This window comes from Thermobia domestica, chromosome 18 (assembly GCF_964235325.1).
Source record: "Thermobia domestica chromosome 18, izTheDome1.hap1.1, whole genome shotgun sequence".
Classification (NCBI taxonomy): domain Eukaryota; kingdom Metazoa; phylum Arthropoda; class Insecta; order Zygentoma; family Lepismatidae; genus Thermobia; species Thermobia domestica.
Genome location: NC_137471.1, coordinates 174,391,362 through 174,413,056, shown reverse-complemented (window position 1 = coordinate 174,413,056; position 21,695 = coordinate 174,391,362). Strand labels below are relative to the sequence as shown.

At 37.0% G+C, this 21,695-nt stretch overlaps 1 protein-coding gene across 3 annotated transcripts in view; it reads left to right on the top strand.

Moving 5' to 3' along the window:
- Positions 1–21,695, top strand: part of LOC145675582 (alanine--glyoxylate aminotransferase 2, mitochondrial) — a 110,175-nt gene that overhangs the window by 26,491 nt on the left and 61,989 nt on the right. For all 3 annotated transcript variants that reach the window (XM_081746107.1, XM_081746105.1, XM_081746106.1), the window contains exons 2-3: positions 6,135–6,235; positions 13,863–14,047. In XM_081746107.1, coding sequence (XP_081602233.1) covers positions 6,135–6,235; positions 13,863–14,047 — 286 coding nt within the window. The remainder of the gene's footprint in view (positions 1–6,134; positions 6,236–13,862; positions 14,048–21,695) is intronic.

The following is a 21,695-nucleotide window of genomic DNA, read 5'->3' as shown; positions in this document are numbered from 1 at the left end:
CCCATGCCGTGATCAACTCCTACCTCTCTGCTGTCGTTAGCGGCATAATTATTCACCTGCAACAACAGAAACAGTACGGTAAAATTAGCAATTTGAAATGCCTGTAACTTCTGAACACATTAAGATATCAACAAACAAATTTCATCATTATGTTTGTCTTTAAATTCTAACCTAAAATGATGTGCCGCATGACCATGTTTCCATTTAAAAATCTTGACGTGAATTCAAGATGTCCGCCATCTTGGTCACCATCACAATCCAACTTCCCCCTCGGCCTACTATGTTAATACATGGTTGTTGTTCACTATTTTCCACGAACACGGATTTTGCAAGGGGTGGTAAGGGACTTATGGCCCACCCTGTATATCCTAAGGAGGTAGTGGGGACTCGAATTTTTGCGGAAAAAAAAGAGTATCTCACAAGCCATTCAACTTGGGGAGCTGAAATTCACTATATTAACTCTTTACTAAAAATAAACAGAACGTGTCCTGTCATTTTAAAAATTCTCTTTTATGGGGGTGGGGGGCACTCTCTATATCTGGAAAAATGGTAATGGGTTGATTTGTAAAAGTAATTGAAAATGATCGATATTAGTTGAGAAACAAATTCAGAAACGATTATTAATTGAGAAACAAGAAGTACAATGCTTCGCTTTAGGGCCATATATTCACTGATTTCTATTATAATAATTGCTGAAGCTTGTGTTTATTATATGGAGCGCTTAGAGCACAAGCCAATCAACCCATGAAGTTGTGAAGGAAGGTCGACATAAAATTTGTGCTGTAAGCTTACTTACATAAAAATTTTAATTTTGTGTATACACTTAATTATATAGAAAATTCTACACTTTTTTCCTTTTACGTTACTTACTTTGATTTGGAATTTTCAAATTTCGACCTTTTTTCTACCAAAAAGTATCTGTAATTCAACAAGGAAATAATTATTTAAGATAATTTAATTGAGATTCATCGTAATTTGGCCCATGACAAACACTTCACCATTTTATATCGTAAGAGTCAGATTTACCTGTTGTAATAGATTGGTGCTTGGGCGATTGACTGCAGAAATTCGAACGCCGATTAGTGAGTATATTACTGCCTTGATTCATTACAAGTGTGAAGGGTTTACTGAGTGGAGAAGAGGGCATGGGTCATAGTTGATGAGGATGGGTTTTGGCGGGTCGGAGTGGGTAACAGTGGATGAGAGTAGTTCATGGTGGGTGGTGGGTCAGAGTGGGTCACTGTAGATCGTGGATCAAGCTTTCATTGACGCAAGCCATCTCTGGTTTGAACGTATCCTGCACCTTCCTTAGAAAGCGTATTTGAATCTAAATAAAATGACGAAAGCCCACTTCGTCGCAAGTGGTTACTATTCTCACAAAATTAATTTTAAACAATTCAACCGTTTTTTCACTTTCATCACTTGTCAAATACAAAATGGGAAATTAAAATATGATTTAAATTGTCCTTCTTCACCCCTTTAGAAACGGGAAGTGCGTTTGTATGTTGACTGACATCAGCTTAACTTCAAAACCTCGTGAAATACTGTATTTTGTGCATCATTTTCAACTCTTGTCTCCCCGGCTTAGGATACACAGTCAATTCAAGTGCTAATTTCTTTAGAGGAGTTAGTTTTACGAAATTCGTTTACTTATTTATTCTGTCTGTCCGTAATGGAGACAAAAGTCTCAAGAACTACTTGTTGGATTGCCATGAATTTTTACCAGAGTAGGGTCGACAGTTGGCAATCGAGTTCAGTGAAAAGGTGTGATTCATACCGGAAGTTGTAGCAATAAGATATTTTCAACTTTCACGTTGATCACTGTACAACAAAAAGGGTACTGGACAGCGAGAAACGGTTAGCTACAATCAAGTAATTAACAAAAATGTTCCATTTTCTATATTAACTCTTTGTTTAAGCGGAAACTGATAAAAATGAACTACTTCCGTACATAGGCGGAGTTATGAGGGGGAAGGGGGCATTGCCCCCAACTTTTTAACAAAAAAATAAAATTCCACAAATAAGATAATAAAAATAAAAATGTCACGGTTGTTTTGAGGGTTTGCCCTCCAGATCTGTCCCCCAGCAGACAATTTCTAACTTCGCTTATGCTTCCGTGTTTAACATTGATAGATATAACGTTTAACGTTATAGAGTAAAAACTAAAATGGGTAGCGAAAAGCTGTTCCCTGCAACCAATTCCAAAAGTCCCAAGATCCTAAGAATATATTCCATCTGCATTCTAATATCTTACTAAAAGCAGAAGTTGGTAGAAATCTAGTTCAGCTTCACGTTTCTATATTAGGCGGTAACTGAGAACATATCGACCAATTCATTTACGTATTATACACGTGACGTTGCTACTTGTTGAAAATCTCTTTTTTTTTTTTTTTTTTTTTTTAGCTGTTCAATGGTGTGCATTTATATAGCGGAGAGACATAGAAATAAACGGACAAATATTCGGGTTTTAGATAAAACAGCTACATATGTATGAGTTAATGTACATATTCTGTTAGATCCACATTTGCTACCAAAAGACTGCTGTTTTATAAGTCACATTACAAAATGAATTCGAGAAAGTTCACCAATTTACCGTTTCCGAAATTAGCTGCTAGTACTCTTTCCAACAATTAGCCATTACTCGACACTTTTCGAATTAGTTAAAATGTGCTGTAAATTCCTGTTTTTACTTGTTTCACAGGCGGATCTTTCTCGGGGCCCGGCCAGTTTTTTGAGTGACAAAAATAATTAATGCTATGATTTATATGTTTTTAAACTTTATAGTAAACTCCAGTGGCGGATTAAGCTTCGTCGGCGCCTTAGGCACAAACTTAATGTGCGCCCTTCTCAAAAGAAAAATAATACTTGCAGTATTTTAAGGCTAATATAAAATTAGTGAGCATGCTAAAATAAAAAGCGAAAATCAATAATAAAAGTAATAGGCCTAGTACAAACAATTCATTTTATGTATATGCTCAGTGGCGTAGGGAAGGGGGGGGGCCGGAGGGGCCGCCCCCCCCCCAAAGAGGTCCGACAATGTACTTTGGTACTTTGATGTTTGTAATATTTTATATATTTTTATGTTTATATGTTTTTTTGTTTGTAATTTTTCTATATGTGCCTATAACAGCACTTGGGCCCCCCCCAAACACACATCCTGGCTACGCTACTGTATATGCTATACCTAAAATTATGTAATGTATTGAAAAATTAAATTCACCATTCACCAGTCATAAATGAAGCTGCTTTCGCCTCATTTTCGTTGCTGCAAACTCGTGTATAAGTTCTTCAAATTTGATGTGTCCATCAGTCAAGATGTCTGCTTCGATGTGGAGAATAGATAACTCGTTCATTTTTATGTTACACATGGTTGAACGAAGATAAATCTTCAGTCTTTGTAGTGCCGAAAACGAACGTTCAGCTGAACAGTTTGTTACGGCAGTACACAAAAATATTCTTAATGCAATCTCCACATTTGGAAATACAGACTGCAACTTTTCATTCCGTGTAAACGCTAACATTTATGTTGGCGAGTCACAGATTCCTCTGGTTTTCAAAAGTTTCGCAAAGTGCACATATTCATTTGGAAATGTTAATTCTAGATGTTTCATATGCAGCCTGAAGGTTGCTGCGCGTTCACAAATGAGAAAAATGAAAGTTTGCAGAGACTTACTAAAAGCCATGAAGGTGTCAGACATTATTTTATTGTTTTCCTTTCTTCTAATTAATTCAACGTGCAATTTAACAAGAATAGGAAGAAACACCTCAACTTTATTTTTTTCTCTTCCTGTTAGAACAACCTTATTGTTTCTTACTTCATCGACTTGAACGTTACGTTTTCTAAACCTTTTATAACTACACTCGTATTCCATATCAGTTTTCTCCATTGATTTTTGCTCATAAGAGTTGAACATGTCACGAAGAGAAGTTATAAAGTTTACAAGTAATTCAAATAAATCATGTACTATTGTTAAATCTATGTTGACACTTTGTAATTTCACAGTGACACTCTGGAATCTCTGCAATATATCATTCCAAAAAGTGATCATGAAAGCTGTTTCCAGCCTGTTTAGTTGATTCAAGAGGGATAAGGCCTCATTTCGAACTAGAGGTTTCTCAAAAGGATCATCGCTTACATGAGTAAGGATCTGAATTACACTATTCCAGTTTTCATCCTCCTCTCGTGCTGACCAACGTGTCTGTGATAAAGATTTTAGTGTTTTCGTTCCTGGATACATGAAAGAAGGAAGTAAGCTCCAGCGTTTTTTTGAACTGGAAAAAAATGTAAATATTTTGAAGCATAGTGAAAAAAGAACATGCTTCCCTACAACTGCTTGCTGCATTCCGACCAAATTCAAAGAATGAGCTGCGCAGGCCACATAATACGCTTTAGAATTTATTCCTTTAATTCGAGCCTTTAAATCTGTATATGTCCCCGACATATTGCTGGCACTGTCGTACGACTGACCTCTGCAATTTGAAATGTTTTTCCAATCTGAAATGCTGTGAGATGCGATCTTTGTCTTGCCTTTGAACAACCTACGTGATGCACAATAAACGGCGCCAATGGTACACAAATATACCAGATAATTCCGCAAAATGGATTCGCAATTTACAAGTTTACGAAAAAACGCACTCTTATTTAAAAATCTTGTCTTAACTGTTATGAATCTTTGCAAATTAGAAAAAACGTTTTCAGTATTCTGATTAATTCCACGTCTTGGAAGAATGTCAATTGTAGACTCATTCAGACACCACTCGGCAGGATCGTCACTAACGAAATTTGTACTCTCACTGTCACAATCACTAACTCCAACGAACTGAGGAGCGACTACTTTAAGTGCACTTTCTTCTTCAACTAAACCCTCAATATTGTCGACATTTTTCGTTTCACAGAGTTCACCCGATGTAACCGCTTCCACTTCATTTACTGAACTGCTTTCGGAAATAACTTGTTCCTTTCGCCCAGAAAATGTATCCACTGTACCAAGCTTTTTCTGTAAAGTTGCTTCTCTTTCACGCTTTTCGTTTGCAAGTTTGAGATAAGCCGCCCCACTTAATTTTGTTCGCTTCATGCTGCTGGATTTAAAAAAAAAATCATCAAATCGCAAGCGCACTAGCAACCAACTGAATGCACCAGAAAATACAATAAGACAAAAACTAGTTGCATCGAATTAGATATCTGCGTAATCATTTATTGCAAGGAACAAATACTCGTCTGCGTATAACAGAAGTAGTTCCAAGTAGATTAATAACACGATTCAAAAAAAAAAAAAAAAAAAAAAAAAAAAGGTCCATGCGAAAGATGTACTCACTCACTCAACAGCAGTCTCAAAAATAACCGACTGAATTTTCTTTCGCTCTGTCTTTTTTAGTTTTTTTTTTCAGACATTGTACAGGCAATGCAACTATGCGAATTTCAAACAACCAGTTTTCTTTGTCGCCTAGCCATTGGTTTCGCAAGGGTAGTGAGAGATCGTCGGTTTATTTACAAAAACAAACCAGCAAGGTTGGGTGGGCGGCTTGTATTATTATCATTTTAAGCGATAAAAGTCACAGCACGGGTTAAAAAAACTACGTGATTGATGCCTCAATCAGAATCTGAAGGAGGCAGAGCAGACTAAACATTTCTCGATAACACATAAATACGATACACCAAGGTTTCTTTTGTATGAAGCGAAAGTGTTGCAAACCATTGATTTGAAACATTGGTTTCAAAGGTCTAAATGGTTACTGTGTACGTAAGACATTTTTTTATATTCCGGAGAAAAGGTTTTACCGCCCCCAAGAGTTGCCGTCCCTAGGCACGTGCCTAGTAGGCCTATTTGGTAATCCGCCACTGGTAAACTCATGATATACCTATCATAGTGTGGGTTCTGGTTGCCCTCCCCCCAGTTTTTACCGTCTAGATCCGCCATTGCTTGTACTTATCGCATACCACTGTATAAATTGCCTTACTTTCGTTGTAATAAATGAAAATAACTAAGAGTTCTTTCTATTCGCAACGCTATTGTAAACAGAATCAAATACTTAGTTATGTTAATTGTAAGCCTAGTGAAATTTAATAAATGTACGATTATATTCTACTCACATTCCATATTGCATGTTCTCATAAATAATTTGTTCATTTTTAGGGAAACTTTCCATTAAAAGGACTTTCAGTTTAAGTGTAGCAACTTCTTCCCAAGATGTTCCACAGATGCCACCTTGCAACTTTGAACCTGAACCATATCAGGTAAAGAAAAAAAAAAAAAAAAAAAAAGAGTAACCATTCAAATATACAATTAATATCACAGTTTGATTTTAGAAGTTTAACATGTGTTTTCTTGTAATAATGAGACTCTATTTGGAGATTAACCAGAGCATATAATTACACTTGGGTGTAACATATGCTAAACCAGATTCCTCAAGGACATAATTATTTTTATAAAGCAGTTATTATCTCTGGAATCCTTGGATTCAGATTGTTCTGTTGATTTATTATTATTATTATTTTATAATCTCTAGCATTTGAGTCTGATTAGCTATGGAAGGTAATCTTTTATGCCCAGTTGTTCATTGTCAATCAAAATTGTACTGAGATTTTAAGGAGATAACCCATTACTTACATCATAGGAGACTACGCAACACGAAATACTGTTCTTATATGTAGCTTTTATTTCATTTACTTTTTTTTATCTCATCTTTTAGAAATGTACATCCGGTATATTTTCACGGCGCCTTAGAAGTTGGCGGCTCTAAACTAATGTTATAGGTTGTTTAGCTTATACGTAAATCTGACAGTGATTGTAATTTATTTTATTTTACCCTACATGGCTGTTTTTACACTATGATATGTTGTTACCCTTGTACCTACGTGCTATACTTAAAATTTAACTTCATATTTTATACTGATATTGGGAATAAATGTGTCTGATTTCCTTCTATGTTATGGCACTAATACAGTAATTCTTTGATAATATTGTTCTTACTAGTTTACAAATAAAATGTTATTATTCTAGCATTCATTACATTTTTGAATGGTCTGTACTAAATTAATATTTCGATCACAATGCCAATATTAATAAAAAAGAATACTGAGTAAACGTGTGATGTGTCACTAAATTTATAATTACATACACAACGGCAAGCGTCAGACCATTGTCAAACTTTAGCCATAAATATTGAACAACATGTAAATCTCATTACAGCGTACTTAAGCGCGATGACAAAAAAACCGTTAGGATGAATTGACCAAAGAATGGAAGTAATGGTAAATAATACTATCTGAAGATCTTATTCTATACTTGATAGCATCAAAATAATTTGAAAATATTTGAAATATGTGTATACAGGATAGGCCAAAAATCAGGTCCTAATTCTAACACAAGAATCACTATTTGGTTGGGGCTCTACATCACCTATAAATTACGTTTGGGAGGTGAAGCATCCTGAAAAAATATAAATATCCACCATGGCCGGTATGTTGAAGTCCTCTATTTTGAAAAAAAAAAAATGAAATCTTTAAGTTTTACGTCCCACGGTTATGACGGTTAGGCTAAAGCAGACGGTGAAGATGAGAGATGAGTGAAATAGTGGAATGAAGAAAGTGGTAAGAAACGGGAGAACCCCGAGAAAACCCACGAACACGGTGTTTGTCCACCACAAAGTCCACACGGCGTGGACTAGGATCGAAACAGGGACCCCAAGCACCGGAGATGAACGCTCTACCACTGAGCCACCGCGCCCCCTTCCTCTATTTTGAGTATCACTTTATGATTTTAATGGAAAGATAGACATGCGACACCGGTTATATATTCAATTTATTTATTTACGTATTTATTTTTGCAGAAGTATAAACCCGCTGAACATTTTACCCTATCATTATCACTAATTGGAGTGACAGCAACTTGTATTAAATTGGTGCAAGGTGGCAAAATTTTTATGGTGTGGTGTATTATTCTGGCATTAAGATCATTCTGGCAATTCTTCGGCTACGGCAAATTGCATATTGATCAATACTTGCTGCTGCTGAGGAAATCCTACCGTCTGTTTTATCGGACAATTACTCACATGCAACGTTCTTTCAGCAGGAAGGAGCATCTAACCAGTACGAGTGTGGTGTGCGGGACTACCTGGATCAGCAGTTTTCTGACAAGTGGTTCGGGCATGGACAGCGGTGGAATGGTCAACGCGCTCTCCGGATCTCACCCCTCTTCAGTGCAATCTGTTGGGGTACCTTAAGGTTACAGTATACTCCATCAAGATCCGGAATTTACAGGATTCGAGGAGCGAATTAAGGATGTCTGTGTTAAACATGTTACATATTCTGTGAAGTTATAAGGGGTGATACAGGGCGCCAAATTATACATTTATTGTCATGGTGATCATATTGAGATTGTGATCATATTGCCATAGGCATTTCACTATTGTCATGGTAAAATTAAAATCACGTCATATGGAATACAACATTTCTTTTATTTCGTCCTGTTTCTATAGTAGTTACTCTAAAGAGATACAATACATATGAACACAAAGCTTATAACGTCAGTGCATGGATACCTATCTACGTTTAAAATTTCGAGCTTGTTTGGAACCTCTCGAGCTGCAGCAGCAAGCCTGAAGACGAAATTTTGGTCAGAATCAATGGGGTTATGGCACATAGTCTACATCAGATGCTCACATAAGAAGAATTCAACCCATGGTAGATCGAGTGATCTTAGTGATCAAGAAAATGGCTCCTGGCCAATCCAGCGATAGAAATGCCTTTTAGATAACTCCTGATATCAGCAGTAGAGCGTTCAGGCGCATCACCATCCTTGAACCAGATTCGTCAGTAAATAAAATAGGAATATGGGCTAAAAATTATGGCGAGGTATCTATCAAGACACATAAATGACACACGGAGTAACAGCACTAATCAAGTGACTGCCAACAAGCCTTCGCAACTACATGAAACGAAGCATCTCAGAGGCAAGTGACGTCTACGAACTGTACTACTTTAATAGGTAGGGTGTAATTCCATTCTTTCTAATAATAGTTTCGACTGGCATTCCGTGTGTATGTCTTGGTTCAAACAGAAAACGAGTTTTCTGCTATGGAATGGAGCTGCTGTACACATCTTTGGCTTGGAACCTTATTGAGACAAGAAACGCCGCATGCGAATCGGGAGAGTTACGAAGAAATCTGAGAGATTTGTATTAGAGATGAGACGGAACGAGTCGTCTTATATCATCTACAAAACCAAATGAGACAGCCGTTCAATCTATAGCACGTAACCACAGCGGTCCACAATCAGTGAAATGAAGAAGCAAGTTGTTATAGGCTTCCATTTTAAGTGCCGAGAGATTGACTAAGAGTGTTTAAGAGAACTCTTTATTGGAAAGAGTGAAAGCCATGCTTAAAACGTTTCTCACAAAACTGTACATGACAAAGAGCCAACGATATGCATATACCAAATAGTAATCTATGCCAAGGGCGATCTCATACTCACAACTTCGAGGCTTGGGTGTCCAGTGCTGGAAACAGCGGGAGCGAGTGGGGAAGAAGCAAGTGGCTCTTGGCTACTGATGTCAAGGACTTTGCATCGGCCACAAGAGGTGTATACGTGATGTACCCGTATTGTTTACGTTTCCCCTGTCCTATCACCCTTTATAATTCTCTGTCAATCTATCGGATATTACACATTCTTTACGCTACAGTGGTGAAAATGCGTTCTTCGTAGAAACATTGTTTTCAAATGTCCACTGTCTGTATGAACAGCATCTGGCAGAACCTCACATATTCTGCGCAGATATAGTTTGGTTTACTACCTACTTGGTGTTGAATACGGACAACGAATGATTTATCTCACTTTAAGTAGAAATTCTACGTCTTGCAAAAACCTGTTCTCCGTGACAGTGACACATACTCCTAACAGTGACAGATATACTCCTAACAGTGACAGATATACTTCTAACAGCGACACATATACTCATAGCAGTGACACATCCTACTCCTAACAGTGACACATATACTACTAACAGCAACAAATATACTTTTATCAGTGACATACATAGTCCTAATAATGTCATCTATTCTTAGGAGTAACATTCATAAACTTAACAGTGACACAAATAATACTCTTCCTCTCCATGAGCCTAGCTGACGTACGAGTGGGATGTTAAACTTAGAGATTTCATTTCATTTACAAAGAATACTAGTAATTCATACTAACATCTAGTTAAATCTTTAGGCAATAAATACAAAGATCTCAAAGAAAAAGTTAACTTACTTTTAAACCTTTTCCGAAACTTAAATTGAACAATTTCTCAGCTCAAAATGAATACAGACTACGAGTTTTTTCTTTCTTCTTCTTTTTTTAATGAAGAATGTATTGATGTATCTTTTGTGCGATTTATTAAATTATATTTATTCATTTTTTTAAAGTCCTCATTGACCAAGTGGAGGAATATTTGAACAAAATCAGAAACTGTCAACGTGTTCAAAGTATTATAATTGATTCTCTCTCTTTATGTTAAATATACACATACCCTCTTTGAAATATTATAAAATACAAAGCTTATTGATTTTTATGAATTAGAATGTTTAATTCAATTGTATGTGATGAACTGAAGATTTGATGGAAAGATATTCGGTCATTGTAAAAGTTCTCTTATTTTAACATATACTAGAAATATTATTATTTTTTGCTTCATTACATAAGCATTATCTTACACGTGAGAAATTATATATATCAATGCATTCTTGACACACAATATCAAAATCCGGTTCCTAAATACATACTTCTTTTTAAATCAGAAACACTCACCATTTTTTTTTTTTGCTGCTAACCATAAATTAAGTTTTCCTGTATTGATCAAACTATCGTTCAATCTATTATTGTTTTTTTCATAATTTTGAAATATCGTCGACAGCGCCACAAAGTGTCGTATCTCAAAAAAATTGAAAATTGAGATATTTTACTATGTAGTTGCATACACTGACTTCTACAATTTCCCAAAACGACACATCTGTAATGTGTGTTGTTTTGACGGTGGTGATGACGTCACTGCGTCGTATCTTAAGATGAAGCATATAAACCATTTTCACAAACAGTCGTATCTTGAGTTACGACAGTTTGTGAGCAACAGATCTTTCGCAACTGGACAGATATGCCTATATTGAAAGCAATTTGTTTATATATACAAAGTGGCCCAAAAGTAGGTATACAGTCCCGTACTGATCAACTCATTGCTTTTTATATAATTTCTTATTATTATCCATCAGGTAGACTTAGGTTCTTTATCATTTGTTCCTAATGTATTTTTACTTATATCTTAAGCTCGGAACAGCCGAAGCAAATAAACTTATAAGCTAGAATGTTATACTTGATCAATGCGGGGCTGTACGCATATATATTTACACGGCATGGGGCGTCCTCAGGTTGCGGATGGACATGGCATGACATTTTTGAGTTTTACGTCCCACGGTTATGCCGGTTAGGCTAAAGGAGACGGTGATTATGAGAAATGAATGAAATGATGGAATGAAGAAAGTGGGAGGAAACGGGAGAACCCCGAGGAAACAAACGCACACGCTGTTTGTCCACCACAAAGTTCACTTTGCGGGAGCAGGGTTGGAATTCGCGACCCCATGAACCAGAGGTGAACGCTCTACCACTGAGCCACCGCGGCCCCAGGTTGCGGATCAAGGAGAAGGCCTTTAGATATAGAGGTTAGCTGCGAAGATACTGAATAAGCAGTCGCGGGCAGACAAGGAGTGGCCGGAGTGGCCCTCCAGCTTGGGGGTTTGAGTGAGCCTAACAAACTGATCCTGTAATAGAAAAAAAGACACTTTTTCAGAAACAATCACAGAAGCCTCGGACCAAGACTGATAACTTGGCACGACATCAGCTAAAGAAAATGGACATGAGATTTGGAACATGGAATATTAGAATTATTTATCGGGAGGCGCGTTAAAATCCGTAACGAATGAGTTAGAGAAATACAGGATGGACCTAATAGGAGTTCAGGTTGGTTGCTATGATGGGGTACGCGGTGCAAACACGTAAGAACATCAGAGAAATTTCTCTCCGATTCTTTGAATCTAGGCATGGACAAAATGAGGGAGATTCAGTCCACAGTGCTATAAGCACATCTATTAAGCGCTGTGGCAGTAATTTTGTACCCTCGCAACTTGAACCGATTGTTAAACTGGCAAGGAAAAAGAACCCATATACCGTTCATTGTGTTGACAGAAGCGATGTATGAGACTAGATCTCTGTCCCAATGTCTTTGTATTCTGTCAGTTAGACGTGACGAAAATGGAGATCCAATCAATTGGACGGAAATGCGCGAAGTGAAAGTGAACAAAGACTATCCAAACTGCATTCAGTTTAAGACAAGTCATTTTGAGGACACTTACATAACTATTTCCCTTAAAAGAACGCAGATTGAATCTACCAGATAGAAGTTCTTACTTTGCAGACTTGTCAAAAATTATCGCTCCAGAGAAGTACGAGGACTAGTTTTGATTGATTGATTTTAACGTCCCTTTCAGCAGCGAGGCTATATGAGACGTGGGCCTACTGATTAACGTGGGCCTACTGAATCTGAACCACATGAGCTCCCGCCGGGAATCGAACGCGGGTCTCCCACGCCTACGAGGACTCGTTATCATTGTGTTCGGGCCCAACTCCAATCATTCGAAACTCTGAACATGTTCAATTTTACAGAAACTTACCACATTAGCCATCCTTCTCAAGTGCAATATCAAAGCATGCAATTTGCAACTTACTTTGCAAGATTTTATATTCTGTCAATGACAACTTGATAGCATTATTTTGTTATGGTTAGTATCCTCTTAATATTGTGCTTCTTGTGTGTTCTCAGGAATTTCGTTTTATCCTCAAGAATCTCAGGAAGCATTTGTTAAATTATTGTGTGTAATAAACACGAAGTTTTTCAATATAAGTGCAATATATTCCGATTGTTCATCTATTAATGTAGTTCTCAGTATAAAATATATATATATATATATATATATATATATATATATATATATATATATATATATATATATATATATATATATATGCGTCGTATCTTTCATACAAGAGAGGATTACCATCGTCACAAACTGTCGTATCTTTTTCCCGCCAAATTTTCCACAAGCTTTTACAGGCAAAATTCCATAAAACTTTCTACACTGATTTCTTATGATTTAAGTTATAACTTCGAAAATTTTCTCTCCTTTCGGTAAAATAGATTTTGAGTTATGGCTGTTCAAAGTTGTGTGAAAACCTAAAAATCGCTCTCCTGAAAAGTTTAGAAAACTGAGATACGACAGTTTGTGACGCTGTCGACGATATAATGAAATGTGATTTTCTAGCATGGATTAGAAAATATGTAAAAGTTCTGTCATGTCGAAAAGTTTCAGGTAACAACGAATGATCAGGCCACAATTGCTTTTGAGTTTGTTTCTTTCTTTGTTTTTCTTTACTGGATGTTCTCCTCAGTTCTACACGAAAATCCAAGGATTGTACATTGAATAAGAGCTCCTTTGTGGCCAAGCGTTTAGCACGAAACGCCTTTGTCATGGGAGGAGCAAGGCTTCGATTCCCTGTGGGAGCTCATGTGGTTCGGATCCCACTTTAAACTGCAAGCCCAGTTTCATATAGCTTCGCTGCTGAAAGAGACGCTAAACTTAGAATCGAATCAAATCAAATATTTTTAAATATAATTTTATTTAGAGTTGTTAAAAATTATTCATATATGCTATTGTTATATTTTTAGTTAAGAATGACGTTATACTGCAAATAATAATAATAATAATAATAATAATAATCATAATAATAATAATAATAATAATAATAATAATAAAGTAAATTATTTTATCTACAGGGCCCATCGTATGAACAGATTCAGAAAATAAGAAAGACAAATCTGGCGCCATGTCTGGTAACTTATTACAAGAAACCACTTCTGATACACCAAGGTAAAATGCAGTGGCTCTTTGATCACACTGGCCGAAGATATTTGGATATGATTGGGGGCATCGTTACAGTCAGCGTGGGTCATTGCCATCCGTAAGTCATTTAAACATTTATATTATTTTTTTTCGCTTCAGAACTGTTGTTTACATATTTAAGACATTATACAGGTCATTTAAACAATGAACAGAAAAAGCCCTGCTACAGGTAGACCTCCACCACAAACTTAACATAATGGACGAATCGTAAACAAAAGTGGTGGCTACATCGAAGTACAGTACACGTATGTGTCTTTCGTCTCAGAAGTATGTGTGTCTTTCATGTCAGTTGTACGTAATTGTCACTAAAAGCGTTAATTCTTCACATTCACAGAAAATGCTCTTCAATTTTCAACATTTATTGTCAGATCCGTAGCTGGAAACTCATTTCGCCAAACGACTAACGACTGTTGACTCGTTCAGAAGTTAATGTGAAAATTGCTACTTAATTTCCAGGTAATATTTTCTTTTATTTGAGCTTAGTTTTCGGGAGAAGAGGGTTTGCACTCCATAAAGTCCGCCTTGGCTACGTTCCTGTGTTAATTTCAGTTACCGAGGAAAGAAATTTTTAAAACTGTCATTACTTTGTGTGTCATTCGAGATCAGTGTAATTTATAAACTGGATTTTGATATATAATTGTATTCTATTCAAAAATTACACTAATTCTTAGTTACATAGCATAATAGTATGCTTTGCGTCTTAATTTCCTGCTCTGCAAAAGTATAAATGAGGAAGAAATAAAGGAGAAGCAGAAGGGGGTATAGGTAAAAGCAGGCTCGTATCCATGGGGATCTAAGGTGCTAGGCCCTCCAGTGACGTAACGTAGATTTTTTCTGCGGGGGCAAGCATTAGTACGCGTATTTGGGCCTCCTAGAAAAATTGTTTTTCTAATTTTGGGCCCCTTTTTTCCATCTTTCTCTTACTTTTTATGGGTCCCACGGAGCCTGTGGGCCCTCCCACACGACGAGATCTGCGGGGCCGTTAGTTACGTCCCTGGGCCAGTTCCATACATGACAAATTAATTAAGGGGAAATATTGACAAATCTCAAAGCCATAAAAATAAATATTATTTCTAGGGCCCCTAATAGTAAACATTTTTTTCTGAAATGGACCCACGACTCGTTTTTGTTTTATTGACCTTTTGTGTGCTGTTTTGTTTAGGTAATGTAGTGAACCTCTTTGATGCTTCATTTATAATTTCATGTCCGTATCGTGTATGGAGTATGAAAATTTTGTCTTAAAATGCCCCCCCCCCACTCGAACGGTTGGGAGCTTCCCTGGAGGGCAGTTGTCCCTCCTGTCTCCCACAAGTTACGGCCCTGAGGCCCCTCTAAATATTTACTGGTCTTCTAAAATTTTCACTGTAGGGTTGCAACTGAATTATAATATGGTTGGGTCGGTTCCCTCGTAACTTCTACCGCTCCCCTACATTTTTGGGCAGCTTATGAGCCTGGGTACATATGCCGATTGTAATATAATTCTCAGTTGATATGTTTACCAATTTACAGAAAGGAAGATTCAAACCCCGAAAATAAAGGTGAAACGAAACAAAAATTACTACGTATAGAAAAACAAATAACAATTTCCACATTCATTTTTAAAAGTGGAAGTAGTAGGCTCTCCCGTATATCTAGTCGAGTCAGCAAAAATTTTCTCGATTCTGATTGGTGGAGAGAGGTCACGTGACTTTAGGTCCCGCTCACGCGGGAAATTCAAATTTTCAGGTCACGTGGTATGACGTCATGAGTCACCCCGCGGGGAAATCCCTCACCCGGGATTTTGAAATTTGTTCCCTTTTACGGGTAAGATGCGTGCTTTGATACCTGATTCTGATTGGTTGACAGATGTCACGTGATCTTAGACCACTGGAATATTTGAAATTCGTTCCCTTTTATGGGTAACGAGTGGTTTGGTACCTCGATGTTGATTGGTTGATAGAGGTCACGTGATCTTAGGCTTTGGGACTTTTTTTTTTAATTCGTTCACTTTTATGAGTAAGATGAGTGGTTTGGTACCTTGATTTTGATTGGTTGATAGAGGTCATATGATCTTAGACCCTGGGATTTTTTAAATTTGGGTACCCTCTTTGATCAATATTTTGCTACCACGATTCTGATTGGCTGATAGATGTTACATGATCTTAGACTCACTACATGGTGAACAGGTCACATGGTATGACGTCATGTTTTACCCTTGCGGGAAAATCCATCACTCGGGATTTTTGAAATTCGTTCCCTTTTATGGATAACATGAATGCTATGGTACCACGATGCTGATTGGTTGATAGAGGTCACGTGATTTTAAGCTCTGGGATTTTTTTTAATTTGTTCCCTTTTACGGGTAAAATGAGTACTTTGATAGCTCATTCTGATTGGTTGACAACTGTCACGTGATCTTAGACCCTGGGATATTTGAAATTAGTTCCCTTTTACGGGTAAGATGAATGCTTTGGTACCACGATGCTGATTGGTTGATAGAGGTCATGTGATCTTAGGCTCTGGGATTTTTGAAATTCGTTCCCTTTTACGGGTAAGATGAATGTTTTGGTACCTCAATTTTGATTGGTTGATAGAGGCCACATGATCTTAGCTGCAGCCCATGTGAGAAATTCAGAGTGATATGACGGCGATCCACCCTAGACCGGGATTTTGGAATTTTGTTCCCTTTTATTGATATGTACTGAAGTTCACCTTAAATATTATCATTTCCTTTTATGAGTAAGATGGTTCTTACCTTATATGTTTACGTGTGGAGATCTTGTCTTGAGTTAGTAGCCTATGTCTCTGGAAGGATACATTTTTTTTAACAATGGTGAAAGTGGGGTCCATCCTTGTCGCTTGTAGATTTCTTATAACACATTGTTGTGAGTTTAAGAGATTTTTTAAACGCTCAGTAAGCGCTTCATTAATGGAAACAGTGTTGCCAGATTTTTCTTACCTAAACTGCTCCGATTCTTTTCGAAACGGTTCCGCAGAGTGCAAGAAATTTTAAACTAAAATTATTTCGAACTAAAAAAATTTGTAACTAAAAAATTTTAAACAAAAATTTCCAAACAAAAAATTTTCGAACTAAAAATTTTGAAACAAAAATTTCAAAAAATTTCGAACTAAAAAATTTAAACAAATTTTTCGAAAAAAAATTAAACTAAAAACTTTCGAACTAAATTTTCAAATCAAAAAAATTTCGAACTAAAAAAATTAAATTTTCGAACTCCAAAAAAATTCGAACAAAAAATTTTAAATTTTTCGAAAAAAATATTTTAAACTAAAAACTTTCGAACTAAATTTTCAAATCAAAATTTTTCGAACTAAAAATTTTTCAAAAAAATTTCGAACCAATTTTTAAAAACAAGTTTCGAACTAAAGATGTAAACCACATTTGAAAATTTTCAAATCAATTTTTTGAACTAAATTAAAAACCAAATTTTGGACACTAAAAATTCTTTAATTAATTTTTCGAACAAAACATTTTCAAACTAATCATTTAAACCAAATCTTGGATATATTTTCCACCTTAAATTTTCAAGATTCCCATGATTTGAAAACAAGTGTTCAAGGTTTCAAGAAATAATAAAACATTTTTTTTCAACTTATTGTATTTTAACGAAAGGTATGTGCTTTTCTCATACAAGTTGATTAACATAATAAATACAGGATCTAATTAATGAATATTTTGGACGTGTCATCATCTTCAAATCTTGTAGACATATCCTGTAAAGAAAAAGAAGAAACAATGGATTACTTTATGAATTTCTTTTTTCCTGAAACAATAAAAACGAGTCAATATTGATAAGAGAGAAATAAAACTTACTCGTGAAAGATGGATGTGTTTAGGCTCATCTTCCTCCTCGGGTACGAGATGACTGCATTTTTTTCACTGATGGTGGTGTTGGTGGTTTATGAACTCTTCTGGGTACAGCATTTTTCTTGGTGTTGCTCCTTTATGGTCAAGGTTCCCTCTTGGATACGAGATGACTACATTTCTTCCACTGATGGTGTTGGTGGTTTATGATCTCTTCTGGGTACTGCGTTTTTTTCTTCTTGGTGTTACTGCTTTGTGGTTAAGGAGGGAAAAAAGGAAAAGGAAAAGGAAAAAAGAAATGGCGGCCTCTTTGGGTATTTACAGTTTTTTCCTTCATCTTCTTCTTTTTCCAGTTCCAACTTCTGTTTTTTAACGTACCCGTACGGAACCGTATCATAGGAATTGAGTTCTTTAAATCGACGTTTTGTGTACTGGATACTGTACATTTTTTCTTCTTTGGGTGTGACGATGGTATGGTCTTTGTTCCTGCATATTTTATGGGGGATGGTAATGGTGACTTGTCCACGGCATTGATTTGTAATCATTTCTTTTAGCGTGTTGAAATTTAATTGCTTTCCTGCATTGTAGTTTAATGTAAATCCTCTAATTTTACATATGTAGCTGGTGACGTTGGTGTCTGGATTGTATATTTCTAAGCTGTAATTTTTCGGTCCTCCACTGTCAAATGTCTTGATGTACGCTCGTTGGCCATAAGACTCCATCTCATCCGATAAGCATCCCAAGTACGTTGAAGGTTCAATGGTTGGCTCCCCGGGCTTTTCTGTAAAAATCACAGAATCCGTGTCGAAATATAAAACACGTTCCTGCAACATTTCCAGGTACTTGTACAGTTCCAGACGTGCCTGACATGTTGTAAATGCACCTAACACGACATTGGTGTTTCGGTTTTGAACAGGCACATGCTCATTGTACTCCCAGAACGCATACAACATCGTATCATTGATGGGTACAATTTGATGGAGTTTAATGTCGGGGGAAGTGAGTTTTTCATAAAATTCTTCCGGCCGATCAATAATTGTGGTCTGGCTAAAGTTTGAACGCTGAGAAAGTTTTCCCCATAGAACGTTAACACAAAGCTTAGATAAACTTCTTCGTGCAGGATTATTTTCAATTTTGGTCGGATCCAATGCAATACCTTCACGCTCCAGGACGGTTTGTATGAATTTTGTTTTGTCTTCTTCGGTGACACATAAACTGGGCCAGCCAGAAACTTCCATTTTCGATTTAAAAAACGTATTGATATATTCCGTGAACAAGCCACCTGTTTTCGTGATGGGGTCATATTGTTCAATGTCATAATCCCAAATTTCAAAGATTTCCACCGGTTAATATCCTAATTCTATTGCCTTTTGTATTTCATATGATACCCATGTTCCAGTGAGGCATCGCTCCCGATCGTTGTGCGTACACGTTGCTGTAGGATCTGGGTTCATTTCTTCGGCACAAGCAGCACACAGTGGAAACAATAGTTTCTTGTTACATCGATAAGGCAGGAGACCATGATAAAGATGTTGACTTGGTAATATCGTCATTTTGATCAGACCATTGACTTTATTTATTGGTGGCATATTTTCATCACCCTGTAGATAAATTCTAGGATGTCCTACAGGGTATTTAGCACACTTATTTATGTACGGATAAAGCGAAACAATATCGAAATATTTTATTTTTTCTCCTGTTTTTCGTCGACTTGGTGGTACAATTTCACACAATTGGCCCTTCCTCCAAAAGAGCAATCTCTTGGATTTAATGGTCTGCGGTTCATGTACGGGTGATTCTTGAGATACGTCGCCATTGTTGGATTTTGTTTCAAGAACTGTTTAAATTCGCACTCCCACATTGCATGTACAATGTACCCCAATTCACGCAGTCTTGCATTTTTGCGTTGCGTTCGTTCATAACGGAATTCCATGGTGTCTTCTGGATTGCCGTAGATGGGCTGATTACGGCCTGTAGTAATACACACTTTACAGCCGTGATAAAAACAGCCGGCATGCTCGTAGATGTGCTCCTCTAACGTCTCAGGATCTTGGTAGTAGCCATCAACATGGAATCCCGCAATAAACACTTCTTTTTGTCGGGCCGCATGTAAGATTTGTTTTCCTTCGGTTTTTTCAATGTAGGCCAGCCATTGCATTGCAGCGATCGATTGCGTACTTCTCCATCGATAGCCATGTGCCGGTAGAATTCCAACGGTGTTGGGTTTGAGGAAATTCCGGCGGAATACTAAATTGGAAGCACTTGCAATCGTGATCGTCTCCAAGAAGGGATTCACTTTGGTTTCTGCTTCAAATGATCTCATAAACGAAACGCATGCTTGTCGCAGTACATTGACATCTTGAATACAATAGTTGATAATTTCCTTCTGGAAATCAAACGTGTCATTACAATGGTCGTTATACCACTGCATGAACTTGTTCCTGTCTTCGACGGCCATTTCATTTGCACCATAATACTTCGTTTCTGGAAGTGGTCCAATATACGATTGATTTTCTTTGGTGTTGAAGAAATGCGGGAAGTAGCCTTTGGTTGCGGGTAAATTGAACGCTTTTGACAATTTGCTAATGCCATAGGCAGGAAGTTCAAAGAGTCAATGAACGTCAGATTATTCAAGGTTAAACTCAATATCTTGGTCCCATTTAATATGACGTCAGGTCTCCATTGACATTGTTCTACCATGGTCTTTAGAATAAAATGTCCATCGTAGCCCTTCGAATTGTGAGCGATACAGAAAATCCTATTTATATTGGGACGACGCTAACGCAAGTACTGGAGAAAATCATAAACTGAATCGTCTCCTTGGAAAATATGCTGGCAGTAGTAATGGCAGCACTTTAGGACACTTTTTGGCCCCTGGGTCCCTGCCTCAGGACCCATGGTCCCTGGCCAGGGTCAATGACCTAGGGGTACATAGGACCACCCCCTCTAAATTCTGGCAGGGGTACCATGGCCCACCCCCTAAATTTTGGCAGGAGTACATAGGACCACCCCACTTAAATTTTGGAAATTGCCAAATCTAAAAATTTGGTGTGGTAGCCTAGGACCATAGTATGTACCTTTATTAGTATTGGGTGTCTATGTCGTTCCCTTTTATGGGTAAAAAATTGCCAAAAAGTCAAATTTCGGGTTTTTTGGACCTAATTTATCCCCTTTGATGAGGTATTATTACCTTATATAGTTATATGGGCGTATACAGGGGTCCATTACCTTTCATAAGACATGAGTATATTAATGCACCCCTTGAAAAATTTGGGAGGGGTACCTTGGCCCACCCCTTAAATTTTGGAAATTGCCCAATTTCAACATTGGGTATTATAGTATAGGACCCTAATATGTATTATGATAAATTTGGGTGGTCCACCTCATTCCCTTCCAGGGATACAAAATTGCCAAAAAATATAAACGTAAGCAATACGTTATACCACGTGTTTGGTTTTCGGCCTAATTTATGTGCTTGGATGAGGTCCTATTACCTTATATAGTTATATGATCATGTATAGGGGTCTATTACCTATCATAAGACATAGATATATTTGTGCACCCCGGGAGGGGTACCTTGGCCCACCCCTTAAACTTTGGAAATTGCCTATTTTACACATTTGGTATAATAGTATAGGACCCTAATATATATTACTATAAATTTGGTTGGTTCACCTCGTTCCCTTTCATGGGTACGAAATTGCCAAATTTTAGTACAACCACGTGTTTGGTTTGGCTCAATTTATCCCCTTGGATGAGGTCCTATTACCTTATATGGTTATATGGTTATGTATACTGGTCCATTTCCTATCATAAGACATAGGTACATTTGTGCACCCCGGGAGGGGTACCTTGACCCACCCCTTAAATTTTGGAAATTGCTCAATTTAAACATTTGGTATTA